General features: G+C 52.5%; 1 protein-coding gene across 1 annotated transcript; it reads left to right on the top strand.

Annotated features, from left to right (window-relative positions):
* Positions 1-82: 82 nt before the first annotated feature.
* Positions 83-21,555, top strand: CDS2 (CDP-diacylglycerol synthase 2). The gene is made up of 13 exons (XM_014261504.2): positions 83-187; positions 7,572-7,714; positions 8,956-9,052; positions 9,993-10,090; positions 10,812-10,951; positions 12,312-12,370; positions 13,477-13,559; positions 15,041-15,128; positions 15,439-15,507; positions 16,020-16,172; positions 16,792-16,911; positions 17,458-17,561; positions 18,464-21,555. The coding sequence occupies exons 1-13, from the start codon at positions 125-127 to the stop codon at positions 18,591-18,593; spliced, it is 1,347 nt and encodes a 448-aa protein (XP_014116979.2). The 5' UTR covers positions 83-124; the 3' UTR covers positions 18,594-21,555.
* The last annotated feature ends 2,213 nt before the right edge of the window (positions 21,556-23,768 follow it).

The raw sequence follows: 23,768 nt of genomic DNA, 5'->3' as shown, positions 1-23,768 counted from the left end.
GCGGCCATGTTTGTCACCGGCCCCGCCCTCGCCCTTTCCGCGCCTCCCATTGGTCAGCGGCGGCTCTGCCGGTGCCGCGGCGCCCCCTGGCGGAGGCGGCGGCGGCGGCGGCGGCGGCTCCGGGATGAGCGAGGCGCGGCTGCGGCCCGGGCGCGGCCCCGGCGGGGCGCGGGACCCCCAGGACAAGGTGCGGAGCGGCTCCGAGGGGCGTGAGGGGGCTTCGGGCACGGGGGGAACCGGGGAGCGCCGGGGGGCGCGGGGCCTGCTCGCCGCGGGGTCTCGCCGCCCCGCTGGGAGGCCGCTGTGAGGCCCCCGGGCTGCTCCGCCCTCGGGGAATTTGCCCTCGCTCGGGGAATTTGCCCCCGCTCGGTTTATTGGGCCCTGGAGGAGCAGATCCCAGCCCCGGGGCTGTTCCGAGCAGCGGCCCCGGAGCTCTGGGCCTGAGCCGGGGTTGTGGGATGGCTCCGGTGGGGTCACGAACCCTCCCCGGGGCTGGGAGAGCTCGGTGCCCCTCAGGGAATGCGGGGGTTCCAAACCTGCCTTTGGGGAAGGGTTTCTCCGAAATCATCCCTAGGGAGGGACCTGAGGGTTCCAAACCTTCCCTCAGGGTTCCTCCTGAGCCGTCCTGAGGGAAGGAGTTTCCAAAAGCCCTGAGGTTCCTTCAGGGAAGGGTTTGGTGTCTCCTAAACCATGGCCAGGAAATGCCCTCCCTGCCAGGGCTCTGGGCCAGTTCACTGAGGGTTGACATCGCCTTTCTCCAAAGGAAAAAGTTTCCTTTTCCCGGCAGAAGAGCCGTGGGAAGCAAAGCTGGCTCTGTTTTCCTCTATCCTCTCTTGTGTTCCAGCCCCGAGCCCCGCTGGAATGTTTGTCACCCCTTGTCATCTCTGCTCCTGCGCCTCCCCAAAGAGGAAGGGACCGAGAGGAATAAACAGCCAGGGAAAACTTTGTAAACAACATTTGCAGGGTCACAGGGAGCAAAAGCTGGAGGGAAGAGCGGTTCTTGCTGCGATGCTGTTTAATGCACTTACCTTGGGACTGCTCCATCAGCCCTCGGCAGCATCATATCGATGTTTTCTCCATTAGTGCACGAAGGGTGCAGCTCAGAGCAGCACAGAATCATCAGACAGAACTCTTTTGCAATTTAAATGCCATTTAAATGCAATTTTAATGCGATTTTAATGCGATTTTAATGCCAGTTAAACACCTGCTAGAGGCTGTGCGGGAATGGGTCACCCTGGTGTGGGTCTCACACCGGAGCTCTGACACCGAGGGAAGGAGCTGTGAGATGGCTCCAGTTTTGTGGTGTTTGTGCAGAGGGTGAGACCTTGAGGTGCGTTCACCTCAGCTGGAATTCACTCTGCAGCAGAAAACCTTCAGGGGGTTTTTTATTCCAGGGCTGGAAGACTGGTGCACAACAAACTGACTGGGCCAAGCTGGGATTCTCTTTAGCTCCTGGTGCTGTGCCCCTAAAGAAGGTCAGAGGGCAATCCTGTTATCTCCACGCTGGTTTTCACGTACAGTGAACCTTCTGAAAGGAATCCTCTGATATTTCCTTCGAGCTGCTGACCTGGAGTGTCCTTTCTAGAGAGAGGGAACGTTGATGTTGTGCTGCTTCTCGTAAAACAGCTCAGAATGAATTGCAGGAGGGAAAAAAAAGGAGTGAAATGTTCCCAAGCAGTGAGGAACAGCTCCTCCGAGGTGCTGAATGAGATGTTTCGTAATAGAAGGCAGCAATGGGAGCAGAGAATTTCCCAAAATTGCCAATTGCAGCTGCAGGGAGGTTACCTGGTAACTAATCCTCAGTGAAAGGCTGGCTGTCCTTCCATGCTCGGTGGCAGGGTTTGATTTCCTGCCCTGAGATGCAGCAGTTGTGTTTTTAGTGCTGGAAAAGCTTGGGAGCAGCACAAGAACTCGTATGTGGTGTTCCTGGGGCTCTGTGCAGCTGTTGCTCAGGGAGGGGACACTGCCATCCCTCCATTCCTGCTTTGTCACACTCGGAGCCTTGCCAAGGGGAATAATTCAGCATCTTTCATGTGACAGAAAGCCTGGAGGCTTCTGGAAAGGGCTCTGTGTTGGCAGAAATGCTTTACAATGGGATGTAAACATCAAGATCCCGGGGTTTGGTGCTTGTTGCCACTTTTCTGTTTTGGCAAGGGAGAGTGGGAGGCTGCTTTCACTTTGTGCTGTGTCCCCTGGGCTGCCTCAGGGGATCTGTTAAACCAGAACGCTTTAAAACCGATTTTTGTTAAAACCCCTGTGCAGCACAAAGTCTCTGTCTCGAAGGGAACGAGGCAATGTTCTGCTCACTGGGCTCCCTCTGATCTCTGGGGTGAAAAACCAGGGAACCTTTTCCTGGGGTTATGGGCTGAGCCCAAGGGATGCTGTTACCTGGGGGTGTCTGTTGATAGCTGAGAGTGGAAAATCATGGAATGGTTCGGGTTGGGAGACACCTTTAAACTGATCCAGGGACACCTCCCAGCCCTGTCCAGCCTGGCCTTGGATACTTCCAGGGATGGGGCACAGCTGGGACATCTATGAATCCTGAGTTCCATGAATCCTGTGTCACTTCCATGAATCCTGAGTTCCATGAATCCTGAGTGATTTCCATGAATCCTGAGTGATTTCCATGAATCCTGAGTGATTTCCATGAATCCTGAGTGATTTCCATGAATCCCATGTAAGTTCCATGAATCCTGAGTGATTTCCATGAATCCCATGTAAGTTCCATGAATCCTGAGTGATTTCCATGAATCCCATTTGAGTTCCATGAATCCTGAGTGATTTCCATGAATCCTGAGTGATTTCCATGAATCCCATGTAAATTCCATGAATCCCATGTAAATTCCATGAATCCTGAGTTCCGTGAATCCTGAGTGATTTCCGTGAATCCTGAGTGATTTCCATGAATCCTGAATTCCATGAATCCTGAGTTCCATGAATCCTGAGTTCCATGAATCCTGAGTGATTTCCATGAATCCTGAGTGATTTCCATGAATCCCATGTGAGTTCCATGAATCCCATGTAAGTTCCATGAATTCCATGTAAATTCCATGAATCCTGAGTTCCATGAATCCTGAGTTCCATGAATCCCATGTGAGTTCCACGAATCCCATGTAAATTCCATGAATCCCATGTAAGTTCCACGAATCCTGAGTTCCATGAATCCTGAGTGATTTCCATGAATCCCATGTGAGTTCCATGAATCCTGAGTTCCATGAATCCCATGTGAGTTCCACGAATCCCATGTAAATTCCATGAATCCCATGTAAATTCCATGAATCCCATGTAAGTTCCACGAATCCTGAGTTCCATGAATCCTGAGTGATTTCCATGAATCCCATGTGAGTTCCATGAATCCTGAGTTCCATGAATCCTGAGTGATTTCCATGAATCCCATGTAAATTCCATGAATCCTGAGTTCCATGAATCCTGAGTGATTTCCATGAATCCCATGTAAGTTCCATGAATCCTGAGTTCCATGAATCCCATGTAAATTCCATGAATCCTGAGTTCCATGAATCCTGAGTGATTTCCATGAATCCCATGTAAGTTCCATGAATCCTGAGTTCCATGAATCCCATGTAAATTCCATGAATCCCATGTAAATTCCATGAATCCCATGTGAGTTCCACGAATCCTGAGTTCCATGAACCCCATGTAAATTCCACGAATCCTGAATTCCATGGATCCTGAATTCCACCAATCCTGTCTGTGCAGGCTGAGCCTGGCTCCCAGCACATCCCGTGGCTCAGCCAAAGCAGGCTCTGTGACCAGGGGATGAATTTTCTCCGCTCTTTCAGCCCCTGTGCAAACATTCCTGCTTTTTGTCACGTTGTTATCTGCTGAAGCTCTCCATTTTTAGGCATGTCCTGATTTCCCTGCGTGTTTTCAGCTGGAATATGGTTATTTTGGGATGGGGAAGGGAGTCCTGTATCAACAGAAGTGAAACCTGAGCTGTTTTTTTGGGTTTTTTTCAGACAGCAAGGTGCCAGCTTGGTGGGGGGACACGAGAAATTTGTATTTAATTGTCCTGTAGGTCAGTCTCAGCACAAGACCAGGGTAAAAAACACTTGTAAAAAGACCCTGGTGCTGTTTTGGGCCCTTCCTACAAACCAAGCTTGGAAGTTTGATTTTTCCTTCTGGTTTCTCTTGTTTCACCCTCTAGAGCTGCAAACCCCTAGGAGGGAATATCCCCTAATTTGGGATTCTGGGATGAATTTTGGCCGTGATGTCACCCTGGGGGGGTTTGGGGGCACAGCACGGAGGTTAAAGAGGGGACAGGAACAGTTTCCCTGGATGTAAATTAGGAATTAAAGGCCATTCTGGAAAACATTGAGGTTTTCATTACTGAGGGCGTTGGGTTTGTATTAATTAAATTAATTGTATTTGCTTTGATCCTGCAGATGTGCTCAGGGCTGAGAACAGAGGTGCACTTGGTCCCTTTTGTTCCAGCTCTCAGCTCTGCTACCCAAAAAAGCAGCTCTATTTCCCTTTGTAGCATTTATAACATTTTCTATCACAGCTTTTTGTTAAAATCTGGCAGGAAGTCTGAATAAAACAGTGCCCAGCTCCAAGGAAAATACCTAAATAATGGCATTTCTCGGGCTAATTTAATCTGCCAGCATTGAATATTTAACTGTATATCTGGATTGGGCAGAAGATTTTTGGAAGGGAGAGAGCAGGCTGGTTTCTATGGCAACTGAGATCATGCCGTGGATATTTGTGTAAAAAACCATTACCACCTTCTTGTTCAAAGATAAAGCTCAGAAGAACTCAGTTCTCTGCGTGTGTTTTCTTCAGGGTGATAAAATATCACAAACCTTGCTCAGAGCTGTTGGTTTGATGAACAGAAAAGGTGAGCAGCTTTTCCCAGCTCTGCTTGAGCAGAGACAGCAGCAGAGATTTGGGGTTTTGCTCTTTCTCCTCATCGTGGCTTGTGGAGAAATCAAGGAATTGGGATAAATTCCTGCTTTGGTTTTATTCCTTTTTCCTGTTATTCTGTAAGAAGCCTTCAATAGTGAGGTGATCAATGGAAGGAGGAGGCCTGGGCTCACCTAGGGGTTGGACAAAAATGCTTTTCCAGTGAAAAATCCCAGAGTGGTGGGAAAGGAGGGGTGTGGGGGTGTCCCAAGGCAGTGCCACAGCTGTGCCCAGGCTGGAGCAGCTCTTCAGCACCCACTGAGCTGCTGGAAATGAGGATTTCTGGGCTGCTGGGGGCAATCTGCACGAAAGGGATAAAAATAGTGCCAATTATCCAGTCCTGGCACAGTATCCTGGGAAATCTCAGCGGGTTCACGGGGAGCTGGGGAGGGAAAAGAGCTCATTCCTGATCCATGGGATCTGAGGAGGGAAAAGAGCTCATTCCTGATCCATGGGGATTTGAGGGAGAAGAGCTCATTCCTGATCCATGGGATCTGAGGGAGAAGAGCTCATTCCTGATCCATGGGATCTGAGGGAGAAGAGCTCATTCCTGATCCATGGGGATTTGAGGGAGAAGAGCTCATTCCTGATCCATGGGGATTTGAGGGAGAAGAGCTCATTCCTGATCCATGGGATCTGAGGGAGAAGAGCTCATTCCTGATCCATGGGATCTGAGGATGGAGAAGAGCTCATTCCTGATCCATGGGGATTTGAGGGAGAAGAGCTCATTCCTGATCCATGGGGATTTGAGGGAGAAGAGCTCATTCCTGATCCATGGGATCTGAGGGAGAAGAGCTCATTCCTGATCCATGGGATCTGAGGGAGAAGAGCTCATTCCTGATCCATGGGATCTGAGGAGGGAGAAGAGCTCATTCCTGATCCATGGGGATCTGAGGAGGGAGAAGAGCTCATTCCTGATCCATGGGGATTTGAGGAGGGAGAAGAGCTCATTCCTGATCCATGGGGATCTGAGGAGGGAGAAGAGCTCATTCCTGATCCATGGGGATCTGAGGAGGGAGAAGAGCTCATTCCTGATCCATGGGGATTTGAGGGAGAAGAGCTCATTCCTGATCCATGGGGATTTGAGGGAGAAGAGCTCATTCCTGATCCATGGGATCTGGGGAGGGAAAAGAGCTCATTCCCAATTTAGGGAGATCTGAGGAGGGAAAAGAGCTCATTCCCAATTTAGGGGGATCTGAGGAGGGAAAAGAGCTCATTCCCAATTTAGGGGGATCTGAGGAGGGCTGAGAGCTCATTCTCAGTGCTGCTCACTTGTTTCAGAAGTGAAGATGTTAAAATTCCCAGTCTCTTTGCCTGCTGCCATTTGCAGCTGCCTCCTGGATTTGTGTTCCCAGCTAAACCTGCCCAAAATCTGAGCTCCAAAGGGATTTTCTGGCTCAGTTAAAGAACACCTGAAATAAATCCGGGTTGCACTGCAGTGCCAGCTCCCCAAAGCTGTGAGAGGTGCTGGGTTGGAAGCAAACCCAAACTCTTCCTTCCCAGGGGATGGATGGGAAGGAGGAGCGTGGAGGGAGGTGCCCAGGAGGTGACACTGGGTGCTGCTGCTGTGTGGCTGGAGCTCTGCTCATCCCTGGCAATAATCTCTGACCTCACCCAGGTATTTTTAGCTGTCCTTGTCTGATTTCAGATGGTGGCCTGCAGCCATTGACACGTTCCAGCTGGGGGAGTAATTACCTTTTCCTGCTTTAAATGAGGGACTGAGCTGCAGACAGCCCCAGCCACGGGATTTGGTTGTTCTGGAGCTGCCCGGACGCCCCAGGGGATGAGATCTCATTGTTTACAGAGCTCCCAGCATCTGTCAGCTCAGCTTTTCCTGGAGCAGCAGTTTGCAGAGAGCCCTGGGCTGAGGCCAAGGGCTCTGCCTTGCCTGGATGCTCCCCAGGGAGTGACCTTTTCCTTCCTTTTCCTTTTCCTTGCTGCCAGGAGCAGGATGAGGCTGTGCTGCTGAGACCAGGGGCAAAGTGTGGAGCTGTGACCTCTGTTCAGAGTGCCAAGTGCCTCTGGGAAGAGCCAGGACTGGCCTGGAATCCCCTCCCCAGCCCTGGGGCAGAGCCTCTCCAGGCTTTATTCATGCAGGACTTTGCTGGGGCAGGGAAAGCTCCGGGCTGTGTGTCCCTCTGCAGCACCTCGGGTTTCTCCTGTGGCCACAGGGGATGCTTGGGCCAGGGTGATAAGCCAGGCTCTTCCTCCTCAGCTGCCTGAGGATGGGCTGGGGGTTATTTTTGGTGTCCTCCAGCAGTCAGCACTTCAGAAAGTCTGTCTGGAAGCCTTGAGGCCTTTCTTGCCGGCTAATTTGGGCAGTGTTACATTCCTTGAGACCTGCCTGGGGATTGGGACCTTGTAAAAATTCCTGCTAACAAGGCCTGGAGCACTTGCTGCTCTTGGAGATGCTCATTAATCAACCCTGAGGCAACTGTGCAGGGGAAACAGATCCTCTTCTGTACCTGGGACCATCAGAGCCCTCCTGGGTGCCACCTGAAACACCTGGGGATGTTTCTCATGTGTTTACCCCTGTGTAACACCCAAAACATTTCCTTCTCCTCCCTGTCTGCTGCAGAAGCAGTGGTGGTAAGTGCTGGAGCCAGCCAGGCTCCTGCTGGAGCTCCTTGGCTCTCTCTGTCCTCCTGCAGGAGTCAGAGTCTGAGAACAAGCTGGATGGAGAGACAGCGTCAGACAGCGAGAGCAAATGCGACTTTGGGGGTTCATCCCCAGTGCTGACCTCGGATGACACCCCAGAGGTGCTGAACAGGGCCCTCTCCAACCTGTCCTCAAGGTAAAACTCCCTGAGCAGGGCTGTGTCCAACCTGTCCTCGAGGTAAAACTCCCTGAACATCATCCTGTGCCCTCCCAGGCCCTCTCCAACCTGTCCTCGAGGTGACACTCCCTGAGCAGGGCTGTGTCCAACCTGTCCTCAAGGTAAAACTCCCTGAGCAGGGCTGTGTCCAACCTGTCCTTGAGGTGACACTCCCTGACCTCGAGGTGACACTCCCTGAGGATCCTCCTGTGCCCTCCCAGGGCTCTGCACCCTCCCCGTGGTTCCCCATGGCATGGGGCTGCTGGAAGCTGAAGGAGCAGCTTCTCCCCAGCTTCTCCCCAGCTTCTCCCCAGCTTCTCCCCAGCTTCTCCCCAGCTTCTCCCCAGCTTCTCCCCAGCTTCTCCCCAGTTTCTTCCCAGTTTCTTCCCAGTTTCTTCCCAGTTTCTCCCCAGTCTCTCCCAGTCTCTCCCAGTCTCTCCCCAGCCTCTCCCAGTTTCTCCCCAGCCTCTCCCAGCCTCTCCCAGCCTCTCCCAGCCTCTCCCAGCCTCTCCCAGCTTCTCCCCAGTCTCTCCCATCTTCTCCCCAGCCTCTCCCCAGTCTCTCCCAGCCCCTCCCAGCCCCTGAGGCCATGGGAAGCAGCAGGGTCAGGGATTTGGGTGGGAAAGGAAGGGGCAGAGCCACGGAGCTCATGGGTGGCTCTGACAGCAAAGGTTTGAGCTGTAGCTGAATTCTGCAGGAACTGAGGAGCTGTTCTGATAAGGACAGGATTTGGGAACAAAACAGGGATATTCTCCACAAAGTGCCTGGCAGGAAATTTGTGTTTGTAGCACAGGAGGAGGTGTCTGTCCTGAGCATGCTGCCAGGGTGGGAGAGGCTCCCAGCAGGAAAGCAGGGAGGGTACAACATGCCAGGGGCCATCTCTCCTCATGGAGAGCAGTGTAGAGAGGGGGAATGGTCCCCATTTGATTTGAATTTACCCTGCAGCTTGTCTGAGGGGTGGGAGAGCTGCAGCAGAAGCAGAGCAGGGGCTGCCCTGTCCCATCTCAGTGCCTGGGAGGTGCTCAGCTCTCTGCATTGAGCGAGGCTGAGGTGCAGCTGCTGCAGCTTTATCAGCACATCGAGGTCTCTGCAGCACCCAGAGGAAACTTGGGCTTTCCAGGGCTCAGTTTCCTTCTTGTGCCACACAGACAGCAGAAATTCTGTCTGGCTGCTTTGCTCTGTCTTGCCTTTCTCTGATGTTTTCCTTCTCTGTGGCTCAGATGGAAGAACTGGTGGGTGAGAGGCATCCTCACACTGGCAATGATCACCTTCTTCTTCATCATCATCTACCTGGGCCCCATGGTGTTGATGACCATAGTAAGTGCTCCAGGGAGGGGTCCTGACCTTCCCTGCAGCTGGGGGAGCTCAGGGCCTCGTGTCCTGGAGATCCTGGATTCCTCTCTCCATGGGGGAAACCTGGGAGGAATCTGCTGGTCAGTGTTTGGCTGCAGTTGGAACTCACACAAGAGGTTGTTAGAAACCTCCTGCAGGGGGAAGAGAAGGGGAAAATGCCATCCTGAGCTCCTCCCGTGGGGCTGAGAGGGGAAAATGCCATCCTGAGCTCCTCATGTGGGGCTGGGAGGGGAAAATGCCATCCTGAGCTCCTCATGTGGGGCTGAGAGGGGAAAATGCCATCCTGAGCTCCTCATGTGGGGCTGAGAGGGGAAAATGCCATCCTGAGCTCCTCATGTGGGGCTGAGAGGGGAAACACCATCCTGAGCTCCTCATGTGGGGCTGAGAGGGGAAAATGCCATCCTGAGCTCCTCATGTGGGGCTGAGAGGGGAAAATGCCATCCTGAGCTCCTCATGTGGGGCTGAGAGGGGAAAATGCCATCCTGAGCTCCTCCCGTGGGGCTGGGAGGGGAAAATGCCATCCTGAGCTCCTCATGTGGGGCTGGGAGGGGAAAATGCCATCCTGAGCTCCTCATGTGGGGCTGAGAGGGGAAACACCATCCTGAGCTCCTCATGTGGGGCTGAGAGGGGAAAATGCCATCCTGAGCTCTTCATGTGGGGCTGAGAGGGGAAAATGCCATCCTGAGCTCCTCATATGGGGCTGAGAGGGGAAACACCATCCTGAGCTTCGTACCTGGGAGGGGAAACACCATCCTGAGCTCCTCATGAGGGGCTGGGAGGCTCCTGCAGGGCTGATGGCACCTGCTAAAAGCCCTTGAGCTCTGGATGTGCTTGGTTTTCATCCCCTGGAGGGGAGGAGTGTTCAAGCAGCAGGAATTGGTGCCTGGGTGTCCTCTCTGTGCAGGTGATGTGTGTCCAGATCAAATGTTTCCACGAGATCATCACCATCGGCTACAACGTGTACCACTCCTACGACCTGCCCTGGTTCAGGACGCTCAGCTGGTGAGTGAGGGGCTGCTCCCCCTCCCCTGGCTGCCCCTGACCCTCCCCTGGCCACTCAGAGCGTGCAGCCACAGGCCCTGGGCTGACAGTGACCTGTGCTGGCTGCACTTGTAAAGGAAAATCACAGAATCCCACAGAAGGGATGTTAAATCCCACCCCTGCCATGGCAGGGACACCTCCCGCTGTCCCAGGCTGCTCCAAACCCTGTCCAGCCCGGCCCTGGGCACTTCCAGAGGTCCAGGGGCAGCCCCAGCTCCTCTGGGAACTCCATCCCAGCCCCTCCCCACCCTCCCAGGAGGAATTCCTTCCCAATTTCCCATCTAACCCTGCCCTCCTGCAGCTTAAGGCCTTTCCCCTTGTCCTCTCACTACCTAGGGGCTGTGGGGAGGGCAGGACTGGGGCTTTTGGGGCACAGAAGCCCTAAAAGTGGGCTCCAAAAAGGGGCTTTGGTGAGTGTTTTTGGGAGGCACAGGGTGGAGGGTTTTGGGAATCACAAGGGGTGGTGTTTTGGGAGGCAGAGGCCAGTTGATGACAAACTAAAGGCAGAATCTGTGTGCTGTGACCCATCCCAGCGTGGGGCTGGGAGCTGCAGCCACTCTTTGGAGACATTTCCAAACCAGGGGAGGCAGAAGCAAAACCTGTTGGCATTGCCAGGACCTCAGGGATCAGCCACTCCAGGAGCCTTTCAGGGCTCTGCTGACGAGTTTCCCACCCTCCCCAGGTACTTCCTGCTGTGTGTGAACTATTTCTTCTACGGCGAGACGGTGACAGATTATTTCTTCACCCTGGTGCAGAGGGAGGAGCCCCTGAGGATCCTCAGCAAATACCATCGCTTCATCTCCTTCGCCCTCTACCTGACAGGTGAGCTCCTCCTTCATTCATGGAGGGAAAAAAATCCTGCCTGGAGTGCTGGGTTTGTGCAGGATCCACAGCAAAGCATCTCTGCTCCCCAGAGAGCATCATCTTCATTTATGGAGGGAAGGAATTCCCTGCCTGGAGTGCTGGGTTCATGCAGGACAAACAGCAAAGCATCTCTGCTCCCCAGAGAGCTCCTCCTTCATTCAAGGAGGGAAAAAATCCTGCCTGGAGTGCTGGGTTTGTGCAGGACAAACAGCAAAGCATCTCTGCTCCCCAGAGAGCTCCATCTTCCTTCATGGAGGGAAAAAATTCCTGCCTGGAGTGCTGTGTCCATGCAGGATCCACAGCAAAGCATCTCTGCTCCCCAGAGAGCTCCTCCTTCATTCATGGAGGGAAAAAAATCCTGCCTGGAGTGCTGGGTTCGTGCAGGACAAACAGCAAAGCATCTCTGCTCCCCAGAGAGCTCCTCCTTCATTCATGGAGGGAAAAAAATCCTGCCTGGAGTGCTGGGTTCGTGCAGGACAAACAGCAAAGCATCTCTGCTCCCCAGGGAGGCTGCAAGTTGGCAAATCTTTCTGTAGTAGCAGGTGGTAAATATTTTCCATGAGGTTCTGGAAGAGAAAATTCCATCATCTTCACAGGGCAGCCAGGTTGTTCATTTGCCCAGGTTGTTGATCTCCTCAGGTTGTTGATCTCCTCAGGTTGTTGATCTCCTCAGGTTGTTGATCTCCTCAGGTTGTTGATCTCCTCAGGTTGTTGATCTCCTCAGGTTGTTGATCTCCTCAGGTTGTTGATCTTCTCAGGTTGTTCATCTGCCCAGGTTGTTCATCTGCCCAGGTTGTTCATCTCCTCAGGTTGTTCATCTTCTCAGGTTGTTCATCTTCTCAGGTTGTTCATCTTCTCAGGTTGTTGATCTCCTCAGGTTGTTCATCTGCCCAGGTTGTTCATCTTCTCAGGTTGTTCATCTTCTCAGGTTGTTCATCTTCTCAGGTTGTTCATCTTCTCAGGTTGTTCATCTCCTCAGGTTGTTCATCTTCTCAGGTTGTTCATCTTCTCAGGTTGTTCATCTTCTCAGGTTGTTGATCTCCTCAGGTTGTTCATCTGCCCAGGTTGTTGATCTCCTCAGGTTGTTGATCTCCTCAGGTTGTTCATCTTCTCAGGTTGTTCATCTTCTCAGGTTGTTCATCTGCCCAGGTTGTTCATCTTCTCAGGTTGTTCATCTGCCCAAGTGCTGCTTCCAAAGCTGTGCTTTTCCCACTCCTTTATTCCAGTGAAATCCCCAGCAGCTGTGCAGTGGCCCAAAAGCATTTCTGGCTGCTGAAGGTGCATTCCCAGCGCTGATTTTCCTCCTGTCTCTCCTCAGGTTTCTGCATGTTTGTCTTGAGCCTGGTGAAGAAACACTACCGCCTCCAGTTCTACATGGTGAGGTTAAAGTTTGGGGCCCAAAGAGGATAAAATTTGGGGCCTGGTGAGGTTAAAATTTGGGGCCTGGTGAGGTTAAAATTTGGGGCCCAAAGAGGTTAAAATTTAGGGCCTGGTGAGGTTAAAATTTGGGGCCCAAAGAGGATAAAATTTGGGGCCTGGTGAGGTTAAAATTTGGGGCCCAAAGAGGATAAAATTTGGGGTCCAAAGAGGATAAAATTTGGGGTCCAAAGAGGATAAAATTTGGGGCCCAAAGAGGATAAAATTTGGGGCCCAAAGAGGATAAATTTGGGTTTGGGGAAGGAGTCAGTCAGAAATGCAGCTTTACCTGCTCAGATCTTCTCTGAGATGTTTATTGGCAGCTGGGAGCTCCCCCAGGAGCTCAGCACAAGACAGCTTTGTCCTGTTGAGAAAGAATAGCTAAAAAAGGAGTTTTGTGAGGGCTGAGGAGTTCTGAGGAGCTCTGAGGAGCACAGAGGAGCTCTGAGGAGTTCTGAGGAGCACAGAGGAGCTCTGAGGTTCTCTGAGGAGCACAGAGGAGTTTTGAGGAGCTCTGAGGTTCTCTGAGAAGCTCTGAGGAGTTCTGAGGTTCTCTGAGGTTCTCTGAGGAGTTCTGAGGTTCTCTGAGGAGCTCTGAGGTTCTCTGAGGAGCTCTGAGGAGCTCTGAGGAGCTCTGAGAAGCTCTGAGGAGTTCTGAGGTTCTCTGAGGTTCTCTGAGGAGCTCTGAGGAGTTCTGAGGAGCACAGAGGAGTTCTGAGGTTCTCTGAGGTTCTCTGAGGTTCTCTGAGGAGCTCTGAGGTTCTCTGAGGTTCTCTGAGGAGCACAGAGGAGCCCTGAGGAGCCCTGAGGTGCTCTGAGGAGCTCTGAGGTTCTCTGAGGTTCTTTGAGGAGCTCTAAGGAGCACAGAGGAGCTCTGAGGAGCTCTGAGGAGCCCTGAGGAGCCCTGAGGTTCTCTGAGGTTCTCTGAGGAGCTCTAAGGAGCACAGAGAAGTTCTGAGGAGCACAGAGGAGCTCTGAGGAGTTCTGAGGAGCACAGAGGAGCTCTGAGGACCTGAGCTGGGCAGTTCCTCTGGGCAGGCTGGACAAGGAGCTCTCCTCTCTCGCAGTTTGGCTGGACCCACGTGACGCTGCTGATCGTCGTCACCCAGTCCCACCTCATCATCCACAACCTGTTTGAGGGAATGATCTGGTGAGTTTGCTCTGCTCCCTGAGCTGCTTTGACTTCTGCAGCCTGGAAAAAGCTGGAAAAGGCTGGAAAATCCCTTTGATGTAATGCCAGGCTGGTTTGGGATGGAAGGGGCTTCAGGGATCATCCAGGGCCGTGGGCAGGGACCCCTCCCACTGTCCCAGGTAACTCCAACCCCCACCCAACCTGGCCTGGGGCACTTGCAGGGATGGGGAGTGCAGGACCTCCCTGGGCAGAGTGTGCCAGGGCTCACCACCACTGTAGCAGGAATAAATTCCTAGTATCTAGCTTTTTCTTTTTAATTTTAATCTCAAAACTTGGTTTGGAGTTAAAACTGTTCTCTCACAAAAGCAAAGGGCCAGAACAGCAAAAGATCAAACGAGTCCTCAGGGATTTTTTAGGAGTTTGTGTTACTTCACCACACGGAGAGATGTGGTAAAGGAGAGTTTTGTAAGGTTGCAGGGACCTTTCAGATGTGTTTGGTGCTTTCTGCTGACACCAATGGCTGGGAAGTGGTGAAAGCAGCACTGAAAGGCAGGAGGTGGAACCTGTCACCCCTCAGGGACCCCTCTGGTGCTGCTGCCAAAACCAGCAGGATTGAATTCTGACCAGGAATGAATTCTGGCCCCTTTGGGGTTGTGTGCTCTGGGTGCTCTGGGATCCTCCTGCTTGTGGCTGAAATGCAGGAAATGCAGGAAATCTTCACCCGGGAGCTCAGGAGGGGGGTGGTTAAAGGAAACCTGCTGCAGTCTGGACATTGTGGGGACACAACCTGCCTTCTACCTCACTGCAGTGACCCCAGCTCCCCATGGTGGATCCCTGCACTGAGCTGGAGGGGATGCTGGGGTGCTGGAGGGGATGTTGGGGTGGTGGAGGGGATGTTGGGGTGGTGGAGGGGATGCTGGGGTGCTGGAGGGGATGTTGGGGTGCTGGAGGGGATGTTGGGATGGTGGAGGGGATGTTGGGGTGCTGGAGGGGATGTTGGGATGGTGGAGGGGATGATGTTGGGGTGCTGGAGGGGATGATGTTGGGTGCTGGAGGGGATGTTGGGGTGCTGGAGGGGATGCTGGGGTGCTGGAGGGGATGTTGGGGTGCTGGAGGGGATGTTGGGGTGCTGGAGGGGATGTTGGGGTGCTGGAGGGGATGCTGGGGTGCTGGAGGGGATGCTGGGGTGGCAGAGGGGATGATGTTGGGGTGCTGGAGGGGATGATGTTGGGGTGCTGGAGGGGATGCTGGGGTGCTGGAGGGGATGTTGGGGTGCTGGAGGGGATGTTGGGATGGTGGAGGGGATGTTGGGGTGGCAGAGGGGATGATGTTGGGGTGCTGGAGGGGATGTTGGGGTGCTGGAGGGGATGATGTTGGGGTGGCAGAGGGGATGATGTTGGGGTGCTGGAGGGGATGCTGGGGTGCTGGAGGGGATGTTGGGGTGGTGGCAGCTGAGCCTTGCAGTGATGTTGGCAATGTCTGACCCTTGTCCCCTGCAGGTTCATTGTCCCCATCTCCTGTGTCATCTGCAACGACATCATGGCCTACATGTTCGGCTTCTTCTTCGGCCGCACGCCGCTCATCAAGGTTTGGCACATTTTTGGGGGACAAAACGTGACCTTTGGCTCCTTTGGGTGTCCCCCAGGCCTCTTCCAGGTCTGAAGCAAGTCTCAGATTAAACCTGCTGTGCATCCCAGTCTTTGAGGCTGTGGAATTAAATCATTGAAGTGTTGAGGTTGGAAAGACGATCGATGTCCAACCGTTTCATACCGCGCCGCTGGGGCCGGCTTCTGACCCAGCTCCTCTCTGTGGGTTGGTGGCAGCGCTTGGTGTGGCCTCACAGGTGGGGAAGGGCTGCAGAGATTTATCAATGACTGTCCCCTTTGCTCTCTGGCAGCTCTCCCCAAAGAAGACCTGGGAGGGTTTTATCGGAGGATTTTTTTCCACCGTTCTGTTTGGATTGCTGGTAAGTGGAGCTTCCTCCACTGGAGTTTTCCCTTCGTAGAGCCCCAGTGTTCTGTTTAAAAAATGCAGTCAGGCCTCAGTCTCTGTCAGATATTTCACCTTTCCTTGCTGCCCTGGGTGTGAAGCAGTCCCTGGCTGTGTGCAGGCACTGCTGATGGAGCCGAGTGCTGGAGGAAGTTTTTAATCCCTGTTAGACCCTGGGATGTGCTCACTGCAGTAATTAAGTAATTAACCATTGTCCCTCTGCTGCTGGTGGATGGTGCCATGCCTCGTTTCAGGAGAAATTCCACACTCCTGGAGGGTTTTGCCCTGTTTCTGTCACCCTCTCTGTGGCTCTGTTGTTGTCCCTCACCTCAGGGTGGAGCAGCCTCGCTCCTCCTCTGCCTTTAGCCAACTCCTGCTGCCCAGGGGAGTAATCTCCTTAATGAAGCTGTGCTTCCCTCATCTCCTTGCATGGCCTTTCCCCTGGAGAAATCCCTGAGGAAAACACAAATCCTGTTTTCTTTCCTGGAGCTGTCCTACGTGATGTCCGGGTACCGCTGCTTCACCTGCCCCGTGGAGTTCAACAACGACACCAACAGCTTCACCGTGGACTGCGAGCCCTCGGAGCTGTTCCAGCTGCAGGAGTACAACATCCCCGTGCTGCTGCAGTCCCTGCTGGGCTGGGTACGACCCTCCCTGATCCCTGGCTCGCTCTCAGTGGGGCAGCATCACTCAGCAAAGAGCAGGGCTGTGCCCTGAGAGGTGCATCCCAAAAAACGGGGCAGTGCAGCGGTGTCGCTCTATTAAGGAACGGCTGGAAAGAGATGACACAGACTCTCATGGAGTCAGAACAGGAGAAAATCCTTAGTTTGTTGCTTCAGCCTTGTTTTATAGACTGGTTCGTGGAAAGGACAGAAAGGAAACTCTTATTGGTTAGTAAACTGCTACATCACCATCATTGGTCAGTGGTGAACAACACCCTCTGACTTTCTCTTGCAAAGACAACAAAGGACAGGAAAACAGCGCCTAGCAGTTGTTTTCTGTTTCCAAGAATTGTTTTGATTCCTCCTTAAAATTTCCCAGGCTGCTTTCTCAGGCTGGACTTGAGAAAGCCGTGGGGCCTGCAGTTTCTGTGGCTCCCTACAGCCTGCTCCAAAGCCAGCATCCACACAGCGGTGCCTGGTGTTGATTGGGAGCCCAAAGGAATTACCCCAAGCCTGGTGGGACTGGGTGCCTGGTGAACCCAGGGGGCAGAGAAGGAGGGGCAGGCACTGAAAATCCTCCTGTGCTGTTTCTCCTGCAGAAAACCGTGCGGATGTACCCCTTCCAAATCCACAGCATCGCCCTCTCCACCTTCGCCTCCCTCATCGGGCCCTTCGGGGGGTTCTTTGCCAGCGGCTTCAAGAGGGCCTTCAAAATCAAGGTGAGGATGGAGAAGGTCCTGGAGGCTTTGGGGAGGAAGCACAGAGTGGGTGCTGCCACTTGAGAGCTCCTCGGGAAGGGAGGTTTGTTCAGTCACAGATAAAATGCTGGAGCATTTTGGGTTTTGTGACCAAAAGGGAAGAGACCTTAAGATTTTAAGGGTGATATTCTAAACCCTGCTGTGGTGCAGGTAGAGGAAGGAAGAGCCAGCCAGGAAATTTTGCAATCTGAGGTTTCCCTTGATGTCTTGCAGGCTGGTTTCACATATAAACAGCCTGTGCTCAGTTCAGATGCCTTGCAGGGCAAGGCAGGGTGGCAGCAGATAAACATTTACCTTCCCTGACCTTTGAGGAGCAGAGCTGAGTTGAACCTCGCTGCACCAGCAGCTTCATAAAGGAGAAACTTCCAGAACCAGGGAGACATCAAACGAAACATTTATTTCCTTGGTCTGACTTTGCCTTCTGGGCAGAGCTGGGGATGGGTGTGGGGGCACCAAAGCGAGCACAGATCCTGGGAAGGGCTCAGTGCCACCCCTCTGCTCTGACAGGACTTTGCCAACACCATCCCGGGCCACGGGGGGATCATGGATCGCTTCGACTGCCAGTACCTGATGGCCACCTTCGTCAACGTCTACATCGCCAGCTTCATCAGGTGTGTGAGCCCTGCTGGGCTGCCCTGGGCAGGGACAGCCTGGCACCAGGGCCACTCCTGCTCTCTGACTCCTCTAACAGCTGAGAGCACGAGGCAGACAAAGCTGGGGCTCCAGGAGGGGAGGGATCTTCAGCAGGGCTGGAAATGCAGCCCTCGCTTCCTGTCGTTCTATTAGGAACGGTGAAAAGAACGACACAGACTCTCAAGGGAGTCAGAACAGGAGAAAATCCTTAGTTTGTTGCTTCAGCCTTGTTTTATAGACTGGTTCGTGGAAAGTACAGAAAGGAAACTCTTATTGGTTAGTAAACTGCTACATCACCATCATTGGTCAGTGGTGAACAACACCCTCTGACTTTCTCTTGCAAAGACAACAAAGGACAGGAAAACAGCCCCTAGCAGTTGTTTTCTGTCTCTAAGAATTGTTTTGATTCCTCCTTAAAACTTCCCAGGCTGCTTTCTCAGGCTGGACTTGAGAAAGCCGTGGGGCCTGCAGTTTCTGTGGCTCCCTGCAGCCTGCTCCAAAGCCAGCATCCACAGCTTCCCACGGGCTGTTACTGCAGTCCTGCTGAAACCCCTGCAGGAATCCTGGACAGGTTTCCAGAGCCCAACTGGAGATGTGATTCTGCAGCACTGACAAACATTCTGCAGCCAGGAGGAAAGAAACCTGTGGGTGCATAGAGGATGTGCTGGGGGAGCACCTGCTGATGAGATGCAGATGGGATTGGTTTGGGGTGTTGTTTTGTGCTCACAGTCCAGCCTCCTGTGCCTTTTGGGTCCATTTCCCATCCCAAACGGAGCTGGGCTCCCAGGGGAGGGCTGGGAAGGAATAGACAGCACAGCACTGAACCTCAGCCCGTGATTCCCGTGGGATCCCCGTTGCTGACCATGGTTTTGTGTTCCAGAGGCCCCAACCCCAGCAAACTGATCCAGCAGTTCCTGACCCTGAGGCCAGAGCAGCAGCTGCACATCTTCAACACGCTCAAGGCACACCTGGTGGACAGGGGAGTTCTGGGGAGCCTGGAGGACGCATAGAGCTGGCTGGAACAGGACTGGGAACAGATTCTCCTCCAGGGAATCCCTGCCTTGCCTGATTTAAGACAATAACAAGGCCTCATTTCACTGTAACTTTTCTTCCTTTCTTGGTAAATGTTTGCATTTGTGGTTTATTATTTTATTTTTTTTTTTTTTTTTAAATAATATATTTATAGAGCTTTGGTTCAAATGAGCAAATCTTGGGTTTGTAGCTGAGGAGGTGAGGATTGGAAGGACTGTTGGGTGGAGCAGGAGGGTGGGACTGTCCTGGTGGAGGGTGATGAGCCCTCGGGGAGTGTGGAGCTTTCCCTGGGGGTGGGTTTGGCAGGGGAGGGGGGCTGTGCTCAGGGGGCAGCTCTGGGGACCATCCTCCTCTGCAGGGACAGCTGGGAGTGCACTGGGAATTGTCCCAGCAGTTCCTGCCTGTGGGAATCTCCCTGCACAAGGAAGAGGATCTTGGACTGACCCAGCCCAGTTTGCCCAGCTCTCGCTCTGCAGAGCCTCTCACGTTCCCTCCCCTCAGGGCTGGTGTTTGAAAAACGAGATTTCTGTAACCAGTTAAACCAGAAACAGGCTGGGGACGAGGAGTTGAGGAAGTGGCAGTTGTGTGTGGGAATGTGGGAGGTTCAGATTCCCCCAAAACCGATGGAAGTAAATAAGTTTTATTAGAGACCGTTGAAGTTTCGCTGAGCAGTTCCTGCCGAGTGAGAACAACTTTTACATAAGTTGGTTTGTTTTTTCCCCCCATGAAATAACCTTTACAAACCACACTTCATTTCTCCAAGGTTGGAAACCCCACACTGGGATATTTGAAGTAGGGAGCAGTTTCCAGCCAGTTTTGTTGCTGGGGGGTTTTGTTTTCTTTCAGGGATCATGTCTGTTCGTTACTTGATTTGTAGAAGTCGTGCTGCTGAGTTTACCATGGTCTGTCTTGCATTTCAGTCTGGGTTCATTTCTCTGCAGGCTTCTGTCCTGCTTGGCTCACTGAATCTTGTCAGAAATAGTTTCAACTTTATAGCTGCAAGTTTTATTGAAGCATTTCCCTTTATTTTGTCATACTTTTTTTATTGTTTAAAAACGAGACCCCCTAAAGATTGTAAAATATTTTATTTTTTTTGTGATCAGATAGTGAAAATATCCCCATTTACACCTCATGCAATGTTCCCAAACACGAGGTGACTCTGATTTTCCTTCTTTCCATAGTTTGTGCATGGGAGAGAGAAACTTTACCTTATTTTATCCTGGGGAACGAGTGACAGGGAGAGCTGATACAGCATCGCTGTTTTTCCAAGCTGCCACAAACCTTCAGCCACAGACTAAATGTGAGAGCTGCTGTGAGCTGCCTTGGCATCAACAGAAAACAAACCACCTGAAAACAGCCCCAATTCAGATTTTTTACCCCATATTCTGGTGGTGCCACTGCTTTCATTTGTGTGTAAACACACAGTGCTCCAGAGATGTTGGATGGGAAGCGCAGATGCTGCTCTGTTCTTACAGAGTGTTTTCACTCGGTGCTGGCAGAGTTCTGAGCTGAGCCAGCTCAGGATTGGGTTTGGTGTTCACACAGATTTTTTTTCCAGGTTGTGAATTAGGCAGGGGTTTATTTTCTGTTGGAAGAAATTCTGGTCCAAGCCCCTGCTACAGAAAGTGCAGAGGAGAACTGAGGAGTTTCCATCTGGCATTGCCCAGGGACGATATTTGGGCTGTGTTTAATGCCCAAATGTAATTTTTCCTGAGTCCAGCCAGGCAGAGTGAGGCTCCTGTGGCAGTGCCAGGGTTTGGGGGCTGCACCAGCTGTTCTGGATTCTCCTGCCCACTGCCACAATCCCTTCTTGTGGCTGCTGGGTCCCAGGCAGGAGTGACAGTGTTGATAAAAATCACAAAGGAGCGCTCTGTTCGTAGTGAGCAGTTTCTTCAGTGGGTCTTTAGTCAGCTGCTCGTCTGCTTTAAACCTTTTGTTCCTCTTCTGTTGTAGTCAGGCTCTGGTGTGGGGCAGGTCTGGGCCTCTCCCGAGGGTGTAAATGCTGGATTTGGGCACTGGAGGGCAAAGCTGTTCCACGGAGGAGCTGGGAGAGCAGCAGCAGCTCTGCCTGTGGGTGGCTTCCCTGGTCAGACAATTCCCTGGTCAGAAATGTCCTGGTCAGAAATGTCCTGGTCAGAAATTCCCTGGTCAGAAATGTCCTGGTCAGAAATGTCCTGATCAGAAATTCCTTGATCAGACAATTCCCTGGTCAGAAATGTCCTGATCAGAAATTCCCTGATCAGAAATTCCCTGATCAGAAATTCCCTGATCAGAAATTCCCTGATCAGAAATGTCCTGGTCAGAAATGTCCTGGTCAGAAATTCCCTGATCAGAAATTCCTTGATCAGAAATTCCCTGGTCAGAAATGTCCTGATCAGAAATTCCCTGGTCAGAAATTCCCTGATCAGAAATTCCCTGATCAGACAATTCCCTGATCAGACAATTCCCTGATCAGAAATTCCCTGGTCAGAAATTCCCTGGTCAGAAATGTCCTGATCAGAAATTCCCTGGTCAGAAATTCCCTGATCAGAAATGTCCTGATCAGAAATGTCCTGATCAGAAATGTCCTGATCAGAAATGTCCTGATCAGAAATGTCCTGATCAGAAATGTCCTGATCAGAAATGTCCTGATCAGAAATTCCCTGGTCAGAAATTCCCTGGTCAGAAATTCCCTGGTCAGAAATTCCCTGGTCAGCCCATGGAAGGTTTGGGGTGGCAGCTCTGTGCAATCCCTGTGCAATCCCTGATCTCCAGCCCTGTTCCCACCACTGGCTTCTTTCTCTGTGCGTTGTTCTTTTGATTCCAGTTTTAGCTGCACAAGTAGAGTTGCCTTTCTTTGACCGAACGTTCGAATGTGAAATATTGTATATTTTAAAGTATTTACCCTATTTATATACCGTATGTTACTGTTAAATAAATATAAATTCCATTATCCACGGAGGAGTTTGATTCAGCCTTGTGGGATGCTCTGTGTGTTTTCCAAACTCACATTCCCTCGTTCCTTGGCCTGTTGCTCTCCTTCCGAAGGGATTTTCTGGAGAGCAGAGCTGGCTGAACAGGAGCAGCCCCATTCCCTGTGGGATTTGTGGCTCATCCTGACCAGTGAGGAGGGAAGTGAATCACCTCATTTCACCTGAGGATTTCCCTGGGAATGTTAAAAATCGTTCCCAGTTCGTTATTCCTTCATTTCAGCCCTTTCTCCTGACCTGCTGGGGGTCAGGGGGGGAGCAGAATCCTCTGTTTATGCAGCAAAATGCTATTTTTAGCTCTGGTGTTATTTTGTCTGTTTTTTTTTGACTTATCAGCTAAGCCAAAGCAGCCCCTCAGCTCCTCTCAGGGTTTCCTGTCACTGCGTGGGCCCTTGCAGACAAACTCAGCCTCCAGCAGCAGCAGCAGGGCTCGATGGAAACCCCACGAGGTGACTCCAAACCCAGCCCCACATTCCCGGGGAACTCCTCCAATATTCAACATTCAGCAAGAGGTGACTCCAAACCCAGCCCCACATTCCCGGGGAACTCCTCCAATATTCAACATTCAGCAAGAGGTGACTCCAAACCCAGCCCCACATTCCCGGGGAACTCCTCCAATATTCAACATTCAGCAAGAGGTGACTCCAAACCCAGCCCCACATTCCTGGGGAACTCCTCCAATATTCAACATTCAGCAAGAGGGCTGATCCTTTGGTGCTAAATCTGCCAGAAAAGGGACTCTGGAGTCCTCAGGGGAGCGTGTGTGACAGCCCAGCCCCTCAGCCAGGGCTCTCCCCCCCGTCCTGTGCCAATTTAATTCCAGTTAAACCTGGAAAAAAGTGCAGATTCCCAGTGGGAATGCTGGTGCTCGCTGTGCTCCAGCCCCAGGCAGAGAGAGCCTCAGGCCCAGCGAGATCCTGGTGGAAGAGGGATGTGAAAACAACTTTATGGGCTGAGATTGGCCTTTTTGAGGTGCTGCTGAGCTATGGAAGGTTTGGATGGGATTTTGGGCAGGGATTGTTCCCTGGGAGGGTGGGGAGGGGTTCTGGCACAGATTCCCAGAGGAGCTGGAGCTGTCCCTGGCTCCCTGTGAATGCCCAAGGCCAGGCTGGATGGGTTTGGAGCAGCCTGGGACAGTGGGAGCTGTGGAACGGGGTGGAACTGGATCATTCCTCAGATCCCTTCCAACCCAAACCACTCTGGAATCCCGTGGTTCAGCTCAGGGTGCCCCGAGGGGTGCCTAAGGTAAAAATTCAATCTGGTGTTGTCCTTTCCCAAAGCTGGAAGGGGCAGAGGCAGCTCTGGGGTGCTGCCAGGGGCTGTTTTGGGGTGGCTAAGGTGAAAATTGAGTCTGGTGTTGTCCTTTCCCAAAGCTGGAAGGGGCTGAGGCAGCTCTGGGGTGCTGCCAGGGGCTGTTTTGGGGTGGCTAAGGTGAAAATTGAGTCTGGTGTTGTCCTTTCCCAAAGCTGGAAGGGGCAGAGGCAGCTCTGGGGTGCTGCCAGGGGCTGTTTTGGGGTGCCAGGGAGGGCTGAGCTCCGTGGTGTGACTGCAGTTCTGGCCTCCAGCACTTTCTGTTCTGGAGGAGGGGACAGGGCCCTGTGACATCCTGCCAGGGCTCCAGGATCCAAATTTTGTTTTTTGGAGGGATCCAAATCTGTGAGCCTTCAGCTGCCTCAGGACTGCTCAGAACTCTCAGAACTACTGAGAGTTAAAAAAGGTGCTTGATCCAGGGCTCCTTCTGCTCGGGGTACAGCAGAAATGGAGCCACTTGAGGAGTTTTGGGTCCAAAACAGGGTTTGGGGTTAATCTGCTCAGTCCTGGGCTGCTCTGCTGTGGGATTGCACACTGTCACGTTCTCTGGACTTGGGGCAGTGGAATCTGTGAGCTGGGGATCTCTGAGCTGGCTCCAGTCACTGTCCAGAGCAACAAAGTCGTTTTTCAGCTGTGATTAACCCAAATCAACCCCAAATTAATTAACCCCAGCAGGTTCCATCCTGGCTGTGCAGTGACCGGGCACCCAGCGCTTTCCCTTCCTCAGTTTATGTTCCAACACTGAAAAAAAAAATCCCATTTTCAGGTGGCTGAGAGGCTGCTGGGCACAAAGCTGGGCTGGGAATCCCAACAGGAACCACATCCTGCTGCTGTTCCTGCTTCTGCTCGGGGCAACTTCCCCCTGGACAGGCT

Source organism: Pseudopodoces humilis, chromosome 30 (assembly GCF_049639895.1).
Source record: "Pseudopodoces humilis isolate 2021_Gansu_Grassland_sample_001 chromosome 30, ASM4963989v1, whole genome shotgun sequence".
In the NCBI taxonomy this organism is placed as follows: domain Eukaryota; kingdom Metazoa; phylum Chordata; class Aves; order Passeriformes; family Paridae; genus Pseudopodoces; species Pseudopodoces humilis.
Note: the sequence above shows the minus strand (reverse complement) of the source record. Positions and strands in the feature narration are given on the sequence as shown.

What these genes read in the sequence shown, in the direction of transcription:
- CDS2 (XM_014261504.2), top strand. Translation starts at nt 125, where the DNA reads ATGAGCGAGGCGCGGCTGCGGCCCGGGCGCGGCCCCGGCGGGGCGCGG. An exon ending in TGCAGTCCCTGCTGGGCTGG is followed by an intron (nt 16,173 to 16,791) that starts GTACGACCCTCC and finishes TTTCTCCTGCAG; the next exon opens with AAAACCGTGCGGATGTACCC. An exon ending in AGAGGGCCTTCAAAATCAAG is followed by an intron (nt 16,912 to 17,457) that starts GTGAGGATGGAG and finishes CTGCTCTGACAG; the next exon opens with GACTTTGCCAACACCATCCC.